At 49.9% G+C, this 21,869-nt stretch overlaps 1 protein-coding gene and 1 long non-coding RNA gene across 4 annotated transcripts in view; one reads left to right on the top strand and one right to left on the bottom strand.

Moving 5' to 3' along the window:
* Nucleotides 1-11,548: 11,548 nt before the first annotated feature.
* On the bottom strand, nt 11,549-16,683 carry LOC115333537. The gene is made up of 2 exons (XR_003920837.2): nt 16,584-16,683; nt 11,549-13,798 (listed from the first exon to the last, which is right to left on the bottom strand). It is a non-coding gene; the product is annotated as an uncharacterized LOC115333537 (long non-coding RNA).
* The window catches only part of BRWD3 (bromodomain and WD repeat domain containing 3), a 64,006-nt gene continuing 58,683 nt past the window's right edge, over nt 16,547-21,869 (top strand). Inside the window, exons 1-4 of one of the 3 annotated variants that reach the window (XM_041118881.1) lie at nt 16,547-16,780; nt 16,916-16,974; nt 17,129-17,158; nt 17,535-17,594. In XM_041118881.1, coding sequence (XP_040974815.1) covers nt 16,744-16,780; nt 16,916-16,974; nt 17,129-17,158; nt 17,535-17,594 — 186 coding nt within the window. In that variant the 5' untranslated portion in view covers nt 16,547-16,743. The remainder of the gene's footprint in view (nt 16,781-16,915; nt 16,975-17,128; nt 17,159-17,534; nt 17,595-21,869) is intronic. The other 2 variants (XM_029996597.2, XM_029996598.2) reach the window with 2 other exon arrangements.

Below are 21,869 nucleotides of genomic sequence, written 5' to 3'. Positions count from 1 at the left end.
AAAAAAATCAGGTATGTGCTCGGGAATAGAGTCATTTGTATTCCAGAATAAAAGTGCGAATTGTGGTAGAGGAGTCAAAGGGGAAGAGTTTTTCTGCAGCCCCCGGCGCCCCAAGCCCTAACTTCAGCCGCACGCCTTCCCCAGAGATCTAACCAGCTCATTTGGAAAATTCTCTTTCCAAAAGTGCCTGGAGCCCGGCTGGGGAAGCTGGGTGTCCCGGCGCGGCCGCGGGGCTGCCAGCACCGACTCTCGCCGCTGCTCGGGGGGCTGCAGCCGAAGGACACGGCGGGGGGCTCGTGGTGGGTGCCTTGGAAGCACAGAACCACTGCAGCAGCCCCTCCATCCCCGCTGCCCTCCCACGAGCCTTGGGGCTGAACCAAACAGACGGGGAAAAAAAGGACGGAGTTGTTTGGGAGACCTAAATGCCAGCTGGGAAAAAGCCTGGCGCTCCAGTTTCGCGCTCTGGGATAGTCCTGGTTCCCCCAGCACCGCGGTCCGACCTTGGGAGATGCTCCTGCCCGTAGTTCACACCAATCCTTCGAAAGGCAGGAGCCGGGCTGCTCCAGCAAGCACCCGTGGGGTTGGAAACTCCTGGGTGTTCAGGGCGATGGGACCCATCCTGCACCCACCCGTGCTCGTGCCTGGGGAGCTGCGAGGAGAGAACCCCCCGAGGCGCGAGGGGAGGCCGGTGGAAGGAGAAGGGTCGCAGCGAGCTCTGCAAAGGAGCTGCATCTACCTGGGGAGGGGGACGGGAAAGCGGGGAAGAGCGGTGGCTTTTTGGGGAGGGAGAGATGACGGGAGGAGTCCTCTTATTCTCCCCTGGGAGAAGCCGAGTGAAGCAGCAGAGCATCGAGGAAGCGCTTTATTATTTTAAATATATTTATTTTTGCAGCGGCTCATCACCGCAAAAACTCAAAGGCCAGGCTTGCTCACGCGGCCGCATCCGCCGGCGATTCCTGCCGGGGTGTGCTGGGGTTTCCTCGGTTTTTATGAACGGGCTGAACTTTGCCAAACAAATGGGAAAAATCGTGGCTCCGCGGAGCCTTTGGCACTTTTTTACGCATTTCCAGTCAGATGCTCTGTACCCAACACACACCCAGAACGCTTGGGTTTTGCGTAACGCTGGCTGCCTTTTTGCTTGGCTTAAAATAGCTCCGGATCTCCCATCACCCGCTGGAGCACCAGGTACATCTCTCCATCTGAATCATTACCAAAGTCCCTGGGGATGAGTATGATTTTCAGAATAACATCTACCTCTTGCAGTGTATCATCTGGATCATCTCAAAATCAAATGTCGCCAGATCTCTGCTTCCTAGCTGAAATGCCGGACAATTTTTATTTCATTTTTTGTACCGGCTTAGTCAAGGCTTGCTGCAGGGCTGACACAGGGGTGCTGTGCTTTCCCGTGGCCTTGTGTTTTACCCTATAAATGCTTTTCGCCTTGGACAAGCAGGAGAGGAGCCCGCCAGGACAACTCCTGTTTGCTGCCAGGGTTTGACCCCCAAGGAGGTGCCGGTGCCGCTCCGGCTCGGCACGGCGCGCAGCCTTGCCCGCACCACGGCGCGTTTCCCATCGAGGTTTCCCTGACATCGGGACGGTCAGAGTTATTCGCTCCAGTTTAAAAAGCCGCCAGGATTATGAGAAAACTTGGGAACATTTCACCAGCAGCGCTGTGGCGAAACCACCGTGGTCCCAACCCGGCTGGGACGCTTGTGGGATGAAAAGAGCCAGGGAGAGTTTGGCATTCCCAGATAAACCACTGGATTTCCACTCGTTGCTGCTATTTAATGCAGAAACGATGGCAAAACAAACCTGGCTGGAGCGAACAAACATAGAAACAGTGTCAGGGACTGTTTGAAAGAGATTAACACTATGTCCATGAAAATTATTTAGCAATCATTAGTCCCTGCTCATTGCCTTAAGCTTCAGATATTAATACTCAGGATCTCACGTCTGTCAGAATAACTTTTAGTTACCAGCAACTACAGGGTTTTCCCACTCCGTAGCAAATGCATATTAACTTCTGTCTTTAACGGGGGTTTTTTAATACAGGAGAATAAAGACAGAGCTGATGGGCAGCGGCAGCGAGGGCCGGGGCTGAGCGTGCTGCGGCAGATGGGGGGAGCCAGCGGCAGCTCCTCGCTATCCCCAAAGCAGCCTACATCTGCTCCTAATGATGGTTTTAATAGCCCGATTTATTTCAGTTACTAGAGTAGAGAATCTTAGCAAATTATGTCAGATGAGTGGGCTCTTTCTTTTCCTGAAAAATACCCCCCCCCAAAAAAAAGGAGGGGGGCAGGCAGGCTGATTGGCACCACCGCACTAAGCCTATTTACTATACAAAGGGGATTTAACTCCAAATTTCAAGCGTGATTTAAGGCTAACGCTAAACATGAAAATGGTGCTAGCATCATGCTATTCAGAAATGGGTATAAAATGCATTGGAAGGCTAAGTCGCTGATTTCTTGTCCGTCCTTACACTGAAAAAACTGCCCTGTAATGGTAATGTGCGCGAGGTTATTTTTTTAAAAATCCAAACAAATAAGAAAAGACCCAGAAAACTGAGGCAGAGCTCAGCTGCCAGCCTGGCCCTCGCAGTCAGATCAGGTGTGCTCCACGATGAAGACGGGCAGCATCCACCACAGAAGTGTCCATGAAAGAGAAGAAACCTTCAGCGAGCGCAGCCGGGGATGCTGCCGGCCGGGGAGGACCCACAACTTGTTCCTGGCTCTCCTGGCTTCTTGCAGTTGCACCAGCAAAGCCAGGAAAGCAATTAGTTTAATCATCCCCTTTTGGGGTTTAGAGATCAGGGGCAGTTCCCCACTAAATTCCTAACGATGATATTAATTTTCTGTTGAACGTGGTGCTTCTGCCACCCACCTTTCCTTTAGGAAAGGCGTAAAATAGCAATTGGGTTTCTCTACGGGACCGGCTCGCACCGAGATGGGGCTGAGCTCGAACGGAGCCGAGAGCCCCTCTGCCTCTCGGGGAAGTTGCAGAAGGAAGGCAGAGCCGGGGAAGGACAAGCAGAAATGTTTGCAAAGAAAGCATGGGCTTGAAAAGAGATGCTTAGCAGAGATGCTCATCGAGGGATGTCGGACTTTGGGCGTCGGACCTCACGCAGCCCATGCAGCATCCGTCCCACTTTGTTCCCCCGATGTAAGAAACCCTCGGGACTCGACTGCTCACACTGGGAAGGGACACAGCTCGTGTCAGCAAGGGAATCCCGTCTGCAGGGGGGACCGGCCGAGCGAGCTGCCCGACGGCAGCAGGATGACCTGAAGGATTGCAGAGATAAAGGGAAACACGTGCCGGCTCCTTTCCAGAAGGAATGCGGGGGAGGCTTCCCAAACTGGGATGGGAGATGTCCCATGAGGGAGATTAAAATCTCAGCTGGAGCAGAGACTACAAAAGATGAGGGCACATCAGGAGATGCAGCTGCAACACCTCCGCCTGGGACCGGCGGGACGAGGAGCGCGGGAAGCGGAGAGCATCGCCGCCCGGACAGGGACATCACTATGGTGAACATCCGCGATAACCTGAAGGTGACAAGGAGGTCCCAGGGGCTCGGATGGACAGACACAGCACCCGTCTTCAAAACCGAGGAGCGGGGAATTACAGAGCAGTCAGCCTAACTCCGATACCTGGGAAGGTAGTGGGAAAAAAGTATTAAACAGTCAACTTACAGAGATCCTGAAGATTAATAAAATGATAAAATAGCAGGCAGTGTGGATTTGTCAGGAATAAATACTGTCAAAGCAAACTAATTTATTTTTTGACAAGATAGCTGGCCCAGTAGTGAAGGGAGAAGCAGTGAGCGTATTGTGTCTTTTGAATGGTTTCTGACAGCATCTTACACAGCATTCTGATAAGCAAAGTAAAGACAGAGCATATATTTATATATAAATACACAGGGCATATCTTATAAATACACAGAACATATATTTATAAAGAGATGACGGGTCAAGAAGGAGAAAATCACTGAAGTCGGTGCAACGTGCTCCTCTGAGGAGGAAAAAACGCAAGGGGCACGGACTGAGCCGCTGCGGTGACGTTGCGGTGATGCTGCGGTGACGTTGTGGTGATGCTGCAGTGACGTTGCGGTGACATTGTGGTGATGCTGCGGTGACGTTGTGGTGACATTGTGGTGATGCTGCGGTGATGCTGTGGTGATGCTGCAGGGATGCTACGGGGATGTGCGGTGATGCTGCGGTGATGCTGCGGTGATGCTGCGGTGATGCTGCGGTGATGCTGTGGTGGTGGAGCACATGCTTCCAGGAGCTGAAGACGTCTGTGTCTGTGCTGGGTCTCCAACCAGCCCAGGCCGTGATTGACCACCGAGAAGAGGAGCATGCCTCTTGGTTGCGCTCCGGGGCTGGAAACTCTGCGTTTGCAGTGAATTCACAAAAAACCTTACATCTGCTCTTTTTTATTCCCCGGCTTATCAGGTGCCTTTGGCAAGTTGGCTTTGTACAACATGCTCTACACAAGTAAGATCAGCCTCTTCTGAGCCGTAAAGATACCAACTCACTACCACGTGTTGAACACCAAAATGCACGGGCACAAAGCTAGGGTTGAGCTAGATGCCAAGATGGGACTTTGGTGCGGTTCCTTTGGGTTTGGAAGAGTTACACCATGTCATACAAACTGTAGACCTGGTATTTCTAACACAATCAAGGCCCGCCCTGGCATAACGAGCTGAATTTAATAGCCCATGGGCTGCTCAATGGCCTTTGGGCAGCAGGACGTTATCCTCCATCAGCTGCGGGTCCTCAGCATCACCTACCTTGGCACCTCCCTGGTGGGGCCACTTCTCTGACCGGGGGGGGGTCACGATTTCACCCCCAGAAACAGCCCTTTCCACTTCAGAGTGAAGATAACGTAACAAGGCAACGCTGCTAGGTACGGCCATGAGGTCGTGCATCCGCTAACCCCAGGAAAATGCTATTTCTTGTGGTGCCGAGTGTCTGTCTCCCACGCTCACCTTCCTTGTTAACTGTGGCTTTCACTGAGTGCGCTCAAGATACTCGTATTTTGGGTTGCTACGATAATTATGGCTGTTGTATTGGCACATCTATTCCCTATTCCCTCTCTGTTGCTACAAAGATCTGTGCTGGTGAGCCTTCATACCATATCGGTTTCCCAGAGAGTTTTTGAGACAAAAAAAATGAGTAATTGGATTGTTTCATGAATTTCCATGAACTTTATTTATTTACATTTAATCCATCAAAACCAAATATGAAATGATAGAAACTTCATTTGATTTTGGCTTTCCTCCTCGCTGGCGAAGTTCATCGGAGAACGCAAGTTTGCTTTGTCTATCCGCTGCTCTTCAAAGCCCAACATCTTCCGCACGTGATCCGTGGGCGACCACGGTTTGGTCCGGAGCGCTGGCACAAGGGTGCACCCAGGGATGGGCTGGTGGCTGTCTCCCGCCCGCGGTGGGACCCTGGGGCTCGGCTCAGCGCAGGGGGTGTGCGGAGGTCGCTCTCTGTCCTGCTGTGACACTGTCATCTGCTCCATTACCTCCTTAAAACCTCAGGTGAGGGAAAGAGCAAAAAGAAAACTCCGTGTCCAGCGTCGCTAGATGGAAGTAGATATTATCCTTCCCATATGCAAGGAAAGTTCATTTAAAGACAAAAAAGAAAGTGCTCGGATACACTCTTGTGTCCACTTATTAAAAAAACCCAGGGATTTCCTTCATTTCATCTTAATTGAAAATCATCCACATCAGCAAGCGAGGGGATCTTCTACGCCAGCCTGGGAGGAAAATTCCTCATTAGTGGGTTTGCTCTCATTCCAGCTTTATTTCAGCCCAGAAGGACACACTTTTCCTGTTAATGGTGCAGTGTCGACCTCAGGCCGTTAACCATCTCCCACAGACGTGCTTCACCAGAAGATCCAGCGAGGCAATACTTTGTTCCTTCAGGGATGCCCGGGTCTCGCAGCCAGCCCCGCTCTGCGATGGAGCCGAGCCGAGGTGGGACCCCGCTCACCCCCTGAACGTAACGCTAAAGGGCAGTTCAGGCATCGGGGGGGTTATAAACTAACCCAGTTTATAACACTGGTGGCATCCCCCGGGGAGTTTCTTGTAGTGCTGGAGATTTGGTTGTGTTCAGTTTCGTTTCATTGCTGATTGATAGAAACTGGATTTCTTTTTCACATCTGCATCAGCGTCTGGTAATAGGTCAAGAGTTCAGGAAGCTAAAAAAAAATATAAAAAATATAGGATCTTTCTTCATCTGTTCCCTGAGCGCGTAAGGTTGCTTTCCAATGCACATTTTATTTAAAGGTGAGTTATTTTGTTGCCATAGTAATATCAGTCAGGTTTTGAACCGCTGCCGTCTTGGTTTTCTTCCAGGCTAGACTTGTCACAAACGGTCAGCATCCCAAGCCCCTTCCCGGACAGCAGCTTCCCACGGTGGTGCAAAATACCTTGAAACTTCAGCTCCAATCCGCACGACGAAGCATCGCTGCTCTCTGCTAAGGCACGGGGAGGGGGGACAGTCAGAGGGGAGAGCCGCACGGGGTGAGGATGGCCGGGACCAGGGCAAATCTTGGACCAAAAAAAGGTTCCTCTGCTCACTTCTTAGCCTTCCTCCCCAGCCCTCGCAATAAGACTTTGAGAAGGTCAAAGATAACCCGGTGGCTTTACTAATTAGCACTTATTAACACCACTCATCTGGCTGTGGTGCCGCTGTGCTCGGCGGTCCTCCTCCAGGCTCTGACGCGGGCAAGAACAAACCCGTGTTTGCCCCAAAGAGCTTAAAATCTCTGCAAATCCTATTTGTTGCTACTCAGGTGTCTCATTTCTTTACCCCAAGCCTGATGAATATATTTATTTACTAAGAGAGCTGTACTAAAATAAAGACTTTAAACACAAGGGGCTGTAATGACGTTAAGAAAGATGTAAAGAAAAGGGGTTCCCTGGTAAGGAAATATTACTGTGGTCATTTGGGTGAAACAGGTTCTGTAAATGTATTGGAAATAAATATTCAATTTTATATATTTATGTATTAAATATTTAAACAAATCATATCATTAACATATTAAAATTTTAAAATTTAAATTGGAAATGCTTTTTTTGCTATAATTCATTTAATTAAAGCAGGCACAGCGTGCCACATATTAGCCTAAAACCTATTACATGGGTGCCAGACCATATATGTGACTGAGAGCCTGGGCACTTGTTCCACTGCACAAAGCCGCTCAAGCAAAGCAGTTTGAAAGGCTTGTTTGGGGTTTTTTTTCTTTGTTTTAATTTTGAATAAACCATTTCCAGATTAACAAATCAAGGCTACGTGCACGTAGAAGACCTGAGACCCATGTAAGACTTCCAGAGATTGATGCATCTGGATAAATCCAGCACAGATTAAAGCAAAGCTTTCATCGCACAAACTCTCCCCGAAACGAGCAGGATGCTCGCGACGCTGCCGTCCCTGGGAAAAGGACGGAGCCGGGAATAGCGGGCAGTAAATAACGAGTGCCAAAGTCAGGCAGAACGGTTTGGTGGCGGAGGCGCGGAGGCAACGGTCCTGCGCTGTACGCGGTTATGTTGCATCTCTCTTTCGCAGGGGGAATTACCGAAGCAGAGCCATTCCGGGAGCATTAGAGCCGCGGCAGTTTCTGCGGTTCATAAGATTACCCACGGCTCCGCCGCTCCCCGATAGAAAACCCTCTGAAACACAACGCTGTGCCTAAACACAATAGCAGTCTAGAATAAAGCAACAGCCTTAACAATGAGTTTCTTTGCTTTTATAGGTTTTAGCGAAGCCCATTGTGTTGTTTTAACACCCTTTTTTGTATTTAGATTTCTAATGTCTTTGACTGGGGGAAGGGTGGAAGGGGCAACCAATTTAATTCGATAATCCCCCTAAGCCTTGCTTAATGCAGTCACTCTGGTTTGCGTCTGTGAATTTTATAGTGGTATTTTGGGTGGTTGCAGCATTGCACTGGAAAAGGTCCCATCATTTATTTTGCAGCTATTCGAGGGAAATGGTTCCCAGTGCCGGGCAGCCTGTTCATTAAATCCATATTGTCAAACGAAACAAACTCTGTCCCCCCAGATGGGGCTGGACCTCAGGGCTGCCGTACGGATTCCCGGATAAGGTAGCTCCTCAGAGTCTGGGTGCAAATTGCCAAAATTAATATTGAACCACGAGCAGGAGACTTTCGCAGTTGGTGAAAAATCTCATTTTTGGCTGAGGAGGCGGGTGGGGCTGCAGGGAACAAAGCAAAGTCCCCAGCTCAGGGATGCCTGCGTCCCCGTGGGACGGTGCGGATGCAGCAGGACGGGTCCTCCTCGCTCCCCAAACACGACCGTGGCTCACGCCGTTTGCCCTCAGGGTGGACGGGAGGAAAGTTCCAGCAAGAGTTTTTGTCCTGTTGCTTTCTTCTCCAGACAGGGAGGGAGTGCTGCAGCGTGGGTTGTTTTTCCACATGCTGGTAAGAAAGACGAGACTCTTAAAGGGTACCGAAGCATCTCATGAGCCTCTGTTCTCCTTAAATTCCTGCGCCAGTGCTCAGCTCCCCGTATCTCTCTGATGTTTGCTCAAACCTGATGCATTCAGCCAGCAGTGAATAAAAACCTGTGCCGAGAGGTTAGCATCGCTCCCGATAGGATTTTTCCCATTTAAGGGTGCACTGTATCTCCCAAGGAAATGTTCCTCAGCTGCTCTAGAAGTATCTCACAAAGAGTCAGCAGAGACAAAAAGCACAAATACAAGGGCACGGGGGGCTGGTATAGTTGATAAGCAGCAGCAACAAAGTCAAGATGGGAAGAAGGGTTTGGAAGAAAGGTCAAGGTCTGAAAGATGTTACCTGTAGGAAACTAAGTCACCCAAAGAGAGAAAGGAGCCAAGAAAGGAAAAAAAAAAAAAAAAGAGAGACTGAGATCTACTAGACTGCCACAGAAACCGAAGAGAGAAAGTTGTCCAGAGAGATGTCAGAAAACACGTGGAGAGAAGAGGATCCTCAACAGGAGAATGGCAGGATCCTTTAGACTTAATGGAGAATGTGGAGAATAAACAGGAGATGCCTTTTTTCACCTCTACAGTCTGCGCAATTGCCTTCCACGCTTATCTCATTACAATCCAGCGATAAGAATGAAACACCATGGGAAAATAAAGACCAATGACAGAGTTCTGTCTTTATGGCCACCATTTGCCTTCACAGCTTCACCTCACGTCTACTGGCCTTGCGTGTTATTTTCCACCAGATACCAGCCCAGCACTCAGCCACACAGAACTCAGGGAGTTCACAGACTCTAAAGAAAAACTCTGTTATTGGTGTAAAAGAAACGAAAGGGAACAGCCAAAAGGGCAAGTACTTGCAGGTGTTGAAAAACACTTCACCAGAGATTAAATTAAATTAGTCCTTCTATCAAGAAAAGCTTTAAGGGACCTTCCAAGAATGTAAGTCATCTCCATTTGGAGATGACAGAGAAAACATATTCTAGCAGGCTACATCTCAAGCCCTAAAAAGTTAAGGCCAAAAAAATAAGAAAGGGGAGATTCTGAAAACTGAACTCCTGAGGATATCAGAGGGAAGGCTTTTCCCAAAGGTAAGAAGCTGGAAGGCTACAGGAGAATGTGTATGTCCACTAAATGATGGAAGTACAAGCACTAAATGAAATATGTGGGTCACCGTTTACTACAGAGGAATTTATGGAGGTTTTCACGTTAAAGCCTTTCTTTATGAGGTATAAGATGGAGAAGTCATCTCAAGCTGAAGATCACTAGAAGATGCTTTAAACTGAATAAATAAAAATAATGGGAACAAAATTCCTGTACGGGACAGCATTTTGAGAGTTCCAGAAAAGTGCTCAAACGTGAAATGGTCAGCCTACTTAACCCTGGCTTGAAACCCCTTGTCTAAATCAGGCCTGAGATTTAAGGACTAGAAGGACAAACGAAACTAAACTTTGATGGACGCAAAGTCATGCAAATCCCTACAAGCACATAGGAACGGGCTCTGACCCACTATCGCTCGCTGAGAAGATCTTGGCATTGCTGCGCTGACATTTTCATAGAGCTACGCACAGCACTCAGAGGCAGCTGGAAGGCAAACAGACCATAAGGAATTATGAGGGAGGACACAGAGAACAAATAAAAACAAGCGTTGTTATGGCGCTGCATGAGCCCGTGGTGTGCCCACGTGTTTCCACCCTCTCTTCGCAGGATGGATACCCAGAGAAGGTGGAAAAAACACAAGGGCAGGGAGCAGTGGTCTGCAAAAGTCACCTTGTGGGGCTGAATAGTGTAGGGCTTTCTTATTTGGAAGAGATGCCTGAAAGAGAATATGAGAGGGGTACCTAAAGAGCACGGTGAAGGGGGACGACTTCTTGATTTGGTTTTGGTTTTGTCATCTTGGTGTTACTGTGTGACTCACAGAGCCCGTTTCGTTTCCCTATCATCAAACTGGAGCATTAGTTTTATTAGTGACTTAGAAAGTTTATTATAAACTCACACTCCTGTGGGCAAACTTACACAAGATAGTTTTCTAATCCCTCACCTCATGCAGTAATTCATATTTCATTTCTATTTTTTATAAGACTGTATTTAAAAAGTATTAATGAGCTTATTTACAATGTCTACATGTTATAGATGTCAATAATTATAAAAAATACCTCAAACTGTTTTTAGACTTCTTTTTATTTCAAAAAAGCAGCACTTTTAAAAACTCTTGCAAACCCTGCACGCTCCTTCACAAAAATAGCGAATATTTTTGTAAAACTGACAAACAGAATTAAAACATATAAAGCCCCTCACAACTTAACAGAGAAAGGGTATGGGATACACAGAGACATAATTCTATTTAAATGATATACTTAGCTGAGGGAGTTCCAGTAAAATTTGCACGTCCAGCTACGCGGGGAGAAAGGTGGTGAATTCCCAGTCGCAGTCGGACACTGTGTGCCCAGGCTGCGAGGCTACCGGACGCTTCCAGGAGAAGTGAAAAATGCAGGACTGGGCCTTAAAATCCCCCCAAATCACAAACCAAACATCAAAGGATTATTTTTAAAAATTTAGCAAGATTTGAAGTTGCTGAATTAGTCCCACTAGGAAATATCAGGTGGCATTTCTGGGGCGAGAGCCCCTTTGTGCATCGCGGCCCCCCAGCCCGGCAGCAGCCGTGGCCATCTCACGCGAAGGGCTGTGCTCGGCAGCTGGAAAAGGTTGGGAACAGGGAACTCGATCCCAACCAGGGGGCTCCTGGGGACACAGGGTCAGAATCGGGCCCTTCGACAGGGATGTAGCCGCCCGCAATTGTAATACCACCAACAACAAAAACTACCTTGTCACTTACAACTGCTAGTAATTTTCCTGCTTATACAACTCGTGAGGTTACAAGCACTTTCAGGTATAATGTTGAAATTCAGTGATGCTGAATATATGCTGGAATACCGATATTATTTACCTGGTCCTTCTGCTTACAGAGCTATGCGCGTATAGGTACACAGATCACTGTTGCCCATTTTCATATGCATTTCATCCGTATTTGAAATTTTGCATTTCTATGCAAAATAGAGACACAGATAAATGTTTACACAATACTCAGAGAGAGTTTATTTGAAAACTAGGCAAATAATCGGTTCCCACAATTGCAGCAGTGAGGTACATACCGTCTAGCCGATCAACGGCTAACACCAGTTAATGGCTGCCATAAGAAATATGAGATATGGATCGGTCCACGGAGTAACAGATGATACTGTTCCAGGCAGGTAGCATTTTAGGCTCTAGTGAATGCATTTTAAGATTCTCAAGAGGAAGAAACACCATATTTACATCATGCAGAACACATAATCTATCAACTTAGATGAACTATTATAAGAGAGAATTTAGAAACAAAGGAGAACGGCGTCCTGACTATTTCTCAATAGCCTTTCATATGGGATAGTATTACACCCAACTCTTGGGTATCGGGCACCATCTAGAGGAAAGATTGGTGTGATGCAGCAGGCAAATTACTAAATTTTTTAAAATAGCAAAAAACCTAGAGCAGATCTTGTGGCATATCAAACAGCTATTTAATTATTATTCAACAGCTCTCATCAAGGGGGGGGGGGGGGGAACTGCATGAAGGAGTGGAAATTTGGAGATTTGTCCCGCAAGACAGGATGTTGATTTGCACGCAGGAGCTCTGCACTCAAGCAAAACCCATGACTGTAATTATTGCTAATTATTTTGCACCTCGTATTTTTTTTTAGAATAAATAAGCTATGATACAAAGATTTAATTCTGAGGTTGCTGTATTTAGAGATCATCTTAAAGTAAACCTTGACTTTTGCTTACAACTGCGTAGCACAAGGCACCGATTCCTAAGTTCCTTCTAAATAGCACTTATTTTTCTATCAGTTAAACAAAACACCGGATTTAATTTCTGCAACAATTTCTATCCTTGTTCACCATTTAGCTCCATATGAAAGGCCCAAGATAAGCAGGAAGTACAGGGAAATGTGCATGGAAAAGACTCAAAAAAAAAAAAAAAAGCTGAAAATGCATAACTTGCTCTAGTGTTTAAATCCAAATGGATTCAGACATACGTATTCCCATCTGCGTTTACTGAAAAGGAAAGGTACAATCCAGGTACAACCCAGGACACCTGCACAATTCTACTCTAAACTGTCTTTTTTTGATTTGCAACTGTACATTTCTGTCTGGTTGTGAAAAACTGCAATCATGCTTTCACACTGTGTTAAAGCAGAAGTCAGAATTCGACTCATCAGGACAGCATAATGATAAATAAAATGAGAGACACATTTACCTGGTGTTACAAGCTGACTATGGGGAAGTTCATTTACTTTTGTAGTCAAATTAAACAGGGGTGAACTCTGCTGGCTTGCATTTACTCTCAACTACAGTGACAGGATGTGATGGACCATTTCGCAGAGGAGGTACAGGCTGCCAGTGACCCAGGTAAGAAAAGCGCCCTGAGTGCAAGCACTGGTGCAGCCCTGAGCGAACCAGAAAGAGGCAAAAAGCTGAAAAATGGTTTATTGTTAACTGCCGAGAGGTTTCTACAACACCAAGTGGGTGGAAGCGATGGGTATTTGAGTATCACTGGTTTCTACTCCTAAAATCCTGGAAAGGCTTTCATTTTCACTTATTTGTTTCTTAAAGAGCAGTATGGAAAGAAACTGTTACAATCCAGCTTCTTCCTTAGAGCATCTCTGCTTCTGAATACCTCTGTTGTTCATTAGTGAAGATTAGCACGCCAGTTTGTACGTTCTTCTTCACTACCCGGTGCCACTGCTTCTGTTGGCATTTACATAATAGAGTTCTGCTTTGCAGAAAGATGAATAAGCACAACCATAAAATCCTGCTTTCACTAGGAGATTTACTATCATCCCCCAGCATGCTGCTTCTTGGATGCAGAGGATCCAGAAAGAGATGAGTCACGGAGCTGCAAGATCTGCGTGTGGCTGCAGTGTGCTGTGGAAACGGAGCTCCTGGGAAATGAAAGCTACGCTCGAGGACGGGCTTTACCCACCAGACAGGTGACTCCTTAAGGGGAAAACCTGGGAGAAGTGGGAAGAGGTATCGATCACAGTCCTTATAGCAGCCTTAGGGAGTAACAAAGCAACTGGGAAAATGTTAACGTTAGGAAGCTGAGCTGCCAGGGAACCAGCAACGTGGGAAGAGGCTGGGGAGTCACCGCAGAGCAGTAAACCACAGCCACGATCCGGCTGGCGGAGCCTGGCCAAGGGAAGCGTTACGCAACGGCTGTTTCGGGCATGACTAATGCTCTGTTTGTACTTGACCCGAAGGCAGGATGCCGTAGCCTTCGTACCTGTACTCTGCAACACAAACATAACAAATAGTTGGGTGATTACTAACGCGCGCCTCTCTTGTCGATGCATGAATCTATCGGAGCTGCGATGAGGGTGCAACACGGAGCGCTTCTGAGCGTTGAGCTGCAAGGTCGCGTATTTCTAAGCACGTAGGTAAACAGCACGGGGCGAGGCTTCCAGTCGGAATGGTGTGGGAAGGACACAAGCGAGGGACAGATAAACTTACTTTGGGAGCATTTGCTATCCCAGGCTTTCCATTTGAGAGCCCATTTTAGTTACTGTAGAAATTCCCATCGGCTCTAGATAGGCCCTAAAAGAATAATCCTGCCTATTGCGGTGGTGCAGCTTCACGTGTTGCCACCCCCAAGCTCAAATAAAAGCAAATCACGAGTAGAGAGATTCAGTAAGGCACCAACCCAAACGTGCCAAGGATACACACTGTATTCATACAGAAATACATTAGGTAACTGTTAGCACTAGAATGCACCAGGATGTGGTGCTATATGCAGTATTTACGGTGATGTGTCTTCTTTTGACACAGAATTCTATTCAGCTCAGAAAGATTGATATGTACTTTCAGGGCATATTATAAAACATCACCTGTGTTTTTTTCTTTGCATTCCCGTCATGCATAAAAAGATGAGCTTGCAGTTCTCAGTTCTGAAGACAGGTGGGAGAAGCATTACCTCTAAGGGTAGTGAATATCAGCATGCTCTTCTCCTAGCTGCTAATTTATTTTGAGAAGTGCAGTTTTACACGGTATCTCTCACAGGAAGCACCCGTGCTGTAACTTCAGGGGCTCCCGCGTAATGCTGGAAAGGTGGGAGAGTTGTTACTATCGAAAAGCCACTAGAACCGAGGTTCGCAGCTTAGTAAGACAGCACCTCGCGTCTCTGCTAGTGATGAACCGATCAATGAACCTGCCTTAAAAAAGATTCCAAGAGCTACCCTGGTGAGTGATTTTTTTTTTTTTTTTAAATACATTTAACTCTCATTAGCAGCTTGAGAACTTTAGAGAATGAAGAAGAAACAAGGTCTACACATCACCCAGTTAATCCGAGCTCCCGGCACAAAACAAACAACTTCCACAGCCGTACAAAAGGGCAGGTGAATACAGGTGAATTATGTGGAGCAGCTGAATGTCAAGTACCCGACTCCTTCTCCAGAGAGCTACTGGCGCTTGGTCGGGTACCTTGAAGCATCCTGGGAAGAGGCTGCCAGCAGGAAGGACTGCATCCTGATGGCGACAGCAGGAAGAACTCTGAAACAGCACTTCACAGAAAGCCTAGTCATGAGTAGGTGCTAGAAATATATGCCAAAAATGAATTTACTCTTAATGTTTCAACGGCATCGATTTACGATGATTCAGCTCTCGGTATTCAAAGCACGAAGACAAGTGGTCTTTTTTTTATTTTCCAGTTATGACAGTGATTGGCACACTGCCAAGGCTCAGGGAGTTCCAATACCGAGCGCCAGGTATTTATGGTGGCGAAACACAGTTTTACACTAAAGAATGCCGACAACTCACTTAGTATGTTCTAGCAACTTATTGCTAAAGTGACATGAATTTCTGGAGCTTTGACAGGGCGCTTCCCATGAAAAAAAATATTTGTTTCCCCTAAGAATATCTACAGTGACTGATATTGAACCTTTTTTTACTTGAAGAGGACAGGTGCCCTATCAACCATATATTCATTTCCTGGACACTGGGAGCAAACAATTTTAATTTGGCTCCGGAAGCCACCCAGCGCCCTCCCTTCTGTAATCTTGGCAGGACTACGGCCCTTGAGGCAAATCGCCGACTGTACATGCCGAGGCGACGACACGCTGGTAACAGCCCACTTCAGGCCAGATGCGCAACGGCTCCTCTAGTTATCGAGACACTTCTCAAGCTGCCCAACGCCAGGCGTCCGTATCTCGAGGCTCTGTCCTGAGCACCTCTGTCTGCGTTCACGGTGGGTTACGTGGCTTCACAAACACAGCCAAGGAAACGCGTTTTTCTGTGCCTCCAGCAGATCACCGCACCGCTGTCCCGTACCTAATAACGCCTCCTCGGACCATTTTCCTACAGCTAGGCCTTTCTTAAGGGAAGCCAGCCAGGCCTTCACAGAGAGCAGCCCTGCGCGGCCTCCGTACCCCTACCCCCCCCCGACAAGCAGCTCCAAGATTCCCGAATCCCTGCCTTTTTTTTTTTTTTTTTAAAAAAAACCAACTTAATTCTCTTCCGGGCCTCCATCTCCCAGTCGCTGCCGGGCAGCAGGCCGCCTGGAGGCCTATACAGCTCCCACGCAGGGGGCCGGGAGGGTTGGGGCCGGGAGGGCTGAGGTGCGGGCGGACCACGGACAGGCCCGCCCGCCCCCGTCACGACGATCGCGGCGAGAGGAAGGCGACAAGGCCCCGCCGCCATCGCCAGCCGCCACCCGGAAGTGTCGCTCTTGAGGCGTCAGCACCGCCCACCACCCTCTTACCGCTCAGGCCACTGCGTCACCGCCCCTCCCTTTCCGGCCGGCAGCTTCCGCCCCGTCCCCTTCCTCGCGCCTCCCGCCGCCGCTTTCCTCTCTCCCCCCCCCCCCCCCCCCCCCGCCCCCCACTTCCACTTCCCGGCCCCGACCTCGCGCGAAGCCGCGCACCGCCCCCGTGCGGCGGGCGGCGCGCGCTGCACCCCCCCGCACACCACCACCACCACCACCGCCACCCCCCCACACCCCCCCCCCCCCCTTCTCACACACCCCCCCCGTTCGGCGGCTTTGACTCTCCCGGGCCGGGATATCTATGAGGCGAACGACGATACCATGAAAGCCGGGCGGGTGGTGGATCGGGGTCAACGCCGCGTAGGGGGAACGGGGGTTTTCTCTATGGGGGTTCGGCCGTAGTAAAGAGCGGCGTCTCCCCGGGGCGCGATCCGCCACCACCACCTCCTCCTCCCTCCCCCTCGGGGCCTCCTGAGGAGGATGGCGACGGCGGCCGCCCCGACCCAGCTCGAAGCCGGTGGGTATCGCCAGAGCGGCGGAGGTGGCGGGGGGGGGACACGGAAGGACGGACGGACGGACGGGGACGCGACTGCCCTCCGCCCCGCCGGCCGCCCCCCCCCCCCCAGCGTAACCGTGTCTCCTTCTCCCGCAGAGCTCTACTACCTGATCGCCCGGTTCCTGCAGTCCGGACCCTGCAAGAAATCCGCCCAGGTGAGCGGGGAGACCGGGGGGCTCCGGGACCGGGGACGGGACGGGGCAGGAGGGCGGCGGGCGGAGGTTGGGGGGGGGGGGGGGGGAGAAGCGGCTGCGCTGCGGACGCCGGACTCACGTCCTTTGTGTGTCTGTGTGTCCGTCTCTCCTCCAGGTGCTGGTGGAGGAGCTGGAGGAGCACCAGGTAAGCGCCTGCCCCGGCAAGGACGGGGGAAGCCCTCGGGACGGTGTGTGTGTGTGTGTGGTGGTCGTGGTGGTGGTGGTGGGGGGGGGGGGGTGTCGGGGGTTGCCCTGTCCCCGTCTAACGCGGCCCATCTCCTCCCGGGGCTCCGGGAGACCCTGCGGGAATGCGCGGGTGCCCCCGCTGTGGGGGGCAGCGGTGGAGGGGCTCCTCCCCGGGGCGGGCTGGCACCGGCGGCGGTGGGCTGGGGGGGGGGGGGGGGGTTCCCCTCGCCCAGCCCGGGGAGGGGTCGCTCCGCGTTGGGCCGGCCCGGGGGGTCTGACGGCCGCCTCCCGTCCCCTTCCTCCCTCCCTCCCTCTCTCCCTCCTCCCTCCCGCAGCTGATCCCCCGCCGCCTGGACTGGCAGGGCAAGGAGCACCGCCGGAGCTTCGAGGACCTGGTGAGCCAAGTTTCACTCACGACTTCCCCGACAAGTTCCCCCACCCCCGCCGCCGCCGCCGCCGCCCCGGGCGCCGCTCCCCGTCCGTCCCGTCCCGTCCCGTGGTGTGTCCCCCTCCTCCTCACGCCCGTCCTCCCTTACGGGGCTGCGGGCTGAGCCCCGCCGAGGCCGCGACTGCCGCCGGGCCGCGGGGGGGGCGGGCCGGGCCGGGCCGGGCCGGACCGGGGGGGGGGGGACGACGACACGGACACACACACCGGGACGGGACGGGGGGGGTTATGGCGGGGGGGGGGGGGGGGGCTGCTTGGTGCCGTGACTGACTGCGACGTGCTATTGTGGGGCCGGGAGGGTTATCTGAGGGCACGTACCGGGACCCAGCCCGGCGAATGGCGCCGCGTCTTACAAGCCGAAGAGCGGCGGGAGGCGATGGAAGGCGGCAGTTGATTGGCTGCGACGCCGCGGAGGAACTGGCAGGGATGGACGGGATGGGGCGGGGGGCCGGTTCCCCGCGTCCCTCGCCGGCCGCCGCTCCTCAGCCGGGGCGGGGGCGGCTCTCCGCCCCCCCCCCCCCCCCCCCCCCCCGTGGCCTGAAGGGCCTCCCCCTCCCGGCGATGTCGGGGCGCTCCGGCCGGCTTCAAGCAACCCCCGTGTCCCCGCCGCCTCACCGACAGGGTGTCGTGTCCCCCCCCCACCACCACCCCACCCCGCTCCGGGCTGCCGGCGAGCGGCGCCGACAGGGCCTCGGGGCTGACAAGGCCTCGGTATCCCCCCCCCCCCCCCCCGCCCGCCCACGCCCGAGGGGGAAGCGTCGGCGTGGCCAAAACACAGCGGGCACCCGTGGGCTGGAAGAAGGCCGCCGGGATCGGGTTCCTGTCATCGCCCGGCCCAGGGGGGCGGCGGGCAGCGCCGGGGCCTAGGCCGGGCCGGGCCGGGGGGGGGGGGGGGGGGGGGCGGATTACATGTCGACGTGCCGCCGGGCCCGTCGCCGGTCAGAGCTGCTGGTCTGGTTCAGGGATTCCTGGCCTGCGGCGGCAGGCTCTGGTGCAACCCTGCTCCTCACCGGGGCGGCTGGGCCTGCTTTAATATACCTTAAAAAAAAAAAGGGGGGGGGATTTTTAGAAAATGTGACGTTGAAACTATTAAACGCCTGTGAAATATGTGGAGTGGCTGCGTTTGCTAGATACAAACCGTAGGAATATCTGTCATTGAGAAAGGTCAGCTTCCCTCCGCGCTGCCAAGGGGCCGGCTGCGTGGGAATGGCCCTTCTCCCGTGGCGGGGCCCGGAGATGCGCGTGTTCTTACCGGCCTCCGCGTGAAAGCAGCGGGACTGAAAAGTCATTTCGATTTGTTTCCGAAGGGTGCGGATGGCCTTGTTTTCATTTCTAGGAGCTCTGGGTAATAATGTATGGCGGTGATTTAGCAGTTGGAATGCTGTAAACTTACTAATAGCTTTTATAATATTGATAAACCCCATACGTTTGATCATCACTGTCTCCCCACCTGGAAGGAGTTGAAAGTACCATCTCGCACAGTGCAATGGTGATGTGGGATTTTGACATCACTGTTGCTCAAACTGCTTTGTAGCTTGCTCAAGAGTCAGTTTTCCACTCTAGCGATATTGTAGGAGCTCAGATGCAGATGGGAGAGCTCCTTGCGTCAAGATGAGACATTTGTACCTGCTAGCTTTCCCTTTCCAAAGTGTATTAAGAATTTAAAAAGAATGTTATGCTTCATCATACCTCTTGTGGATAATTCTGGGACTCTATATTGAGTGAACAGACACGGAGTAAGTACTGCATTCAATAAATTTTAATGCTGTACGGTCTTCCTTGAGAACCTGAAATCTAACTATAGGCTGTTTCAGGCTTAGCTTGTGACTGCACCCGGTACCCGAGAGGAATATTAACAGTGGCAGCATGAAGTCTGGTTTCAGACATACTGGTTTTGCTTAATCAGTTACATTAACGTATATGTTTTTTCCTTTCATTCTATGGGGCACGAATAGAAAAGCCTTAAACCCTTCTTTCTGTGTATTAGATAGCATTGTTGAAGCTGTGTCCTTTTCTTTGAAATTTCAGAAACGGGAAACAAACTGGTGTAAAGCGAGTCTTGGAATTAATGGGAAATTGCTTCTTGCTGTATAGAATTATCACAAATAAGTATAAGATTTTTTTTCTTCCATCTTAAACTAATCAACAGTAATCAGTCCTTTTAGATTGCCTTTTTTTAATGGTATTATTTAACTGTTTAACATGATTTACAGTAAGGAATAGGACTCTAAAGGAATCGTTACAGTGAGACAGGTTGGTGCTGGGTAGGATGAACTGAGCTTCTCTCTATTAATCCTCAGACTGAAGCTTTCACTGTTGAGGATGTTGAAGAAAGGCCTTTTTTCCTCTCCTTGCTTAGGGTCCCTGATGTATTTGGAATTTGGACCTTGGGTGCAGATGATTGTATATTAACCCGAACTACTCGACTTCAGGGCTAGCTAGATGTCTGAATGTCTGGTTTAGAACAAGGCCAGGGTTGTGAAGAACACAAATAACTCTGACCTTCATTTCGGTTATCTCAGTCACATAATGAACCAAAAATAAATTACAGATGCTAGCAGTTGGAGATAAAGTGTTTTTCTACCCGTTTCTCCTTTTTCAACACTTACAGACAGAAAACCAAATTCAGTTACAATCTCTGCATAGTGTTGCAGCTACACTGGTCAGGCAGGCCTGAGATAATCGAACCCAATGAGAGCTGAAAAACCCAGAGAAGTCTGATTTTTTTTCTTTGTTTGTTTGCCCAGTATTCTGCTTTGGCCAATCTGACAAAGTATTCCTTGTTCTAATTGCTGAGGTTTCAACTTTGTTTTCCATTCTCAGTTTGACTGTTCAGGTTAGCGTTGGTATTTTTCAGAAAATAGACCGATACTCTTGCTATTGAGTATGTTGTTATTGCTCTTGGGGCTTTTGGAAACGATAAAGTTGTAACAACCAAATCGCCTACTAGGTGACTTTTATCTAGGGAATGTTTACTCCCACTTCACTCGAGCTTTTAGTCAAGATCTGAAAACTCTCTGTTGAGATTTCTTTTTCTTTTTTTATTTGAATTTGGTCTTTTACTTTAAATGTCAGGTACCGCAAGGCAGAAGAGTAATTTAAGACACACTAATAAGAATCGTACCTAGCGAGCAAAACCACGCAGAGAATACTAGCTTACGTGCATTTGTGTTCCCTTTGTCTTTTCCGCTTATTTGTACTTTGGAGTACTTTTTATGTGCAACATGTGGCTACCTGTCTAGGTAATTGTCCAGGTGTACTCCAGAGCAGTTTTTACTTTGTTACTGACTGCCGGTGGTCTTGAGACATGAAACGTGTTTGTAAAGGGGAGGGTTCTCGCTCTACTTATGAAGGCCTGAAGTATGTCAAACTTGCACGCAGTTAGTACTCCTATTTTAAATTAACCGTAGCAGTTCAGTGCGGAGTCAGCAGTTGTACAGACGAGTCAAGCTGAACCAACTCAGATTATCAGAACAGTCTCCAGTGGCCTGCTCTTTGAAATTATCTTTCTTTGTTCCTGATAAAGATGACTGCCGCTGGTCTGGTTTTCAAGAACTTTTTGATGGGCTGTCTCTTCTGGCTCAACCCGCTTTGGTCTTGGTGCTGAAGATAAGTATAATTTCAGGAAAAACAGAAAATCATCTATTGATGGACAGTGGAGAATTTGCATCCGTGAACGGCTGTGCTGGTGTGGAACAGCTTATTGGCTTTGGCTTTGAGTTTCTGCCTTGCCCATCTGCATTGATCTAAAACTAGCTATGAGTCTGAGGTGCTGTTATTTATAGATATTGCCAATCCCAGCATTAGCAGCAGAGAGATGTTACGGTTTTGTCACCTCGGGAAAATGTCATCTGGTAGCATGGTAGTTCCAACCCGTTCTCTCTGGGGAAACCGAGTGGATAATGGCATTTTAAATTCATGTGTATTTGCATACTGTTGGCATCTTGTGCAAGTCCGGTATCTGAGCTTTCTTTTGCTGAGATTCCATATTTGAGGTGTTGAGTAATTTCCTGCTTGCTCAGCTGCCTTGGTCCTCTTGGTCTCCTCTGCTGCTTCTTGATATGGTTGTCAATTGATTCTTAATTGATTGTTATTTTGGCAAATGAGAGAAGTGTCGTACGACTGCCTAGAGGTTAGAAATCTGCTGCTGATGCACAACTGCCTGCCTGCCCACATGGGACTGGGTACGAAGGCGTCTTCGAAGGTCTGTGTTGCTGCCTGCGTC

This window comes from Aquila chrysaetos, chromosome 21 (assembly GCF_900496995.4).
Source record: "Aquila chrysaetos chrysaetos chromosome 21, bAquChr1.4, whole genome shotgun sequence".
NCBI classification, from domain to species: domain Eukaryota; kingdom Metazoa; phylum Chordata; class Aves; order Accipitriformes; family Accipitridae; genus Aquila; species Aquila chrysaetos.
This window is presented reverse-complemented; position numbering and strand designations above follow the sequence as displayed.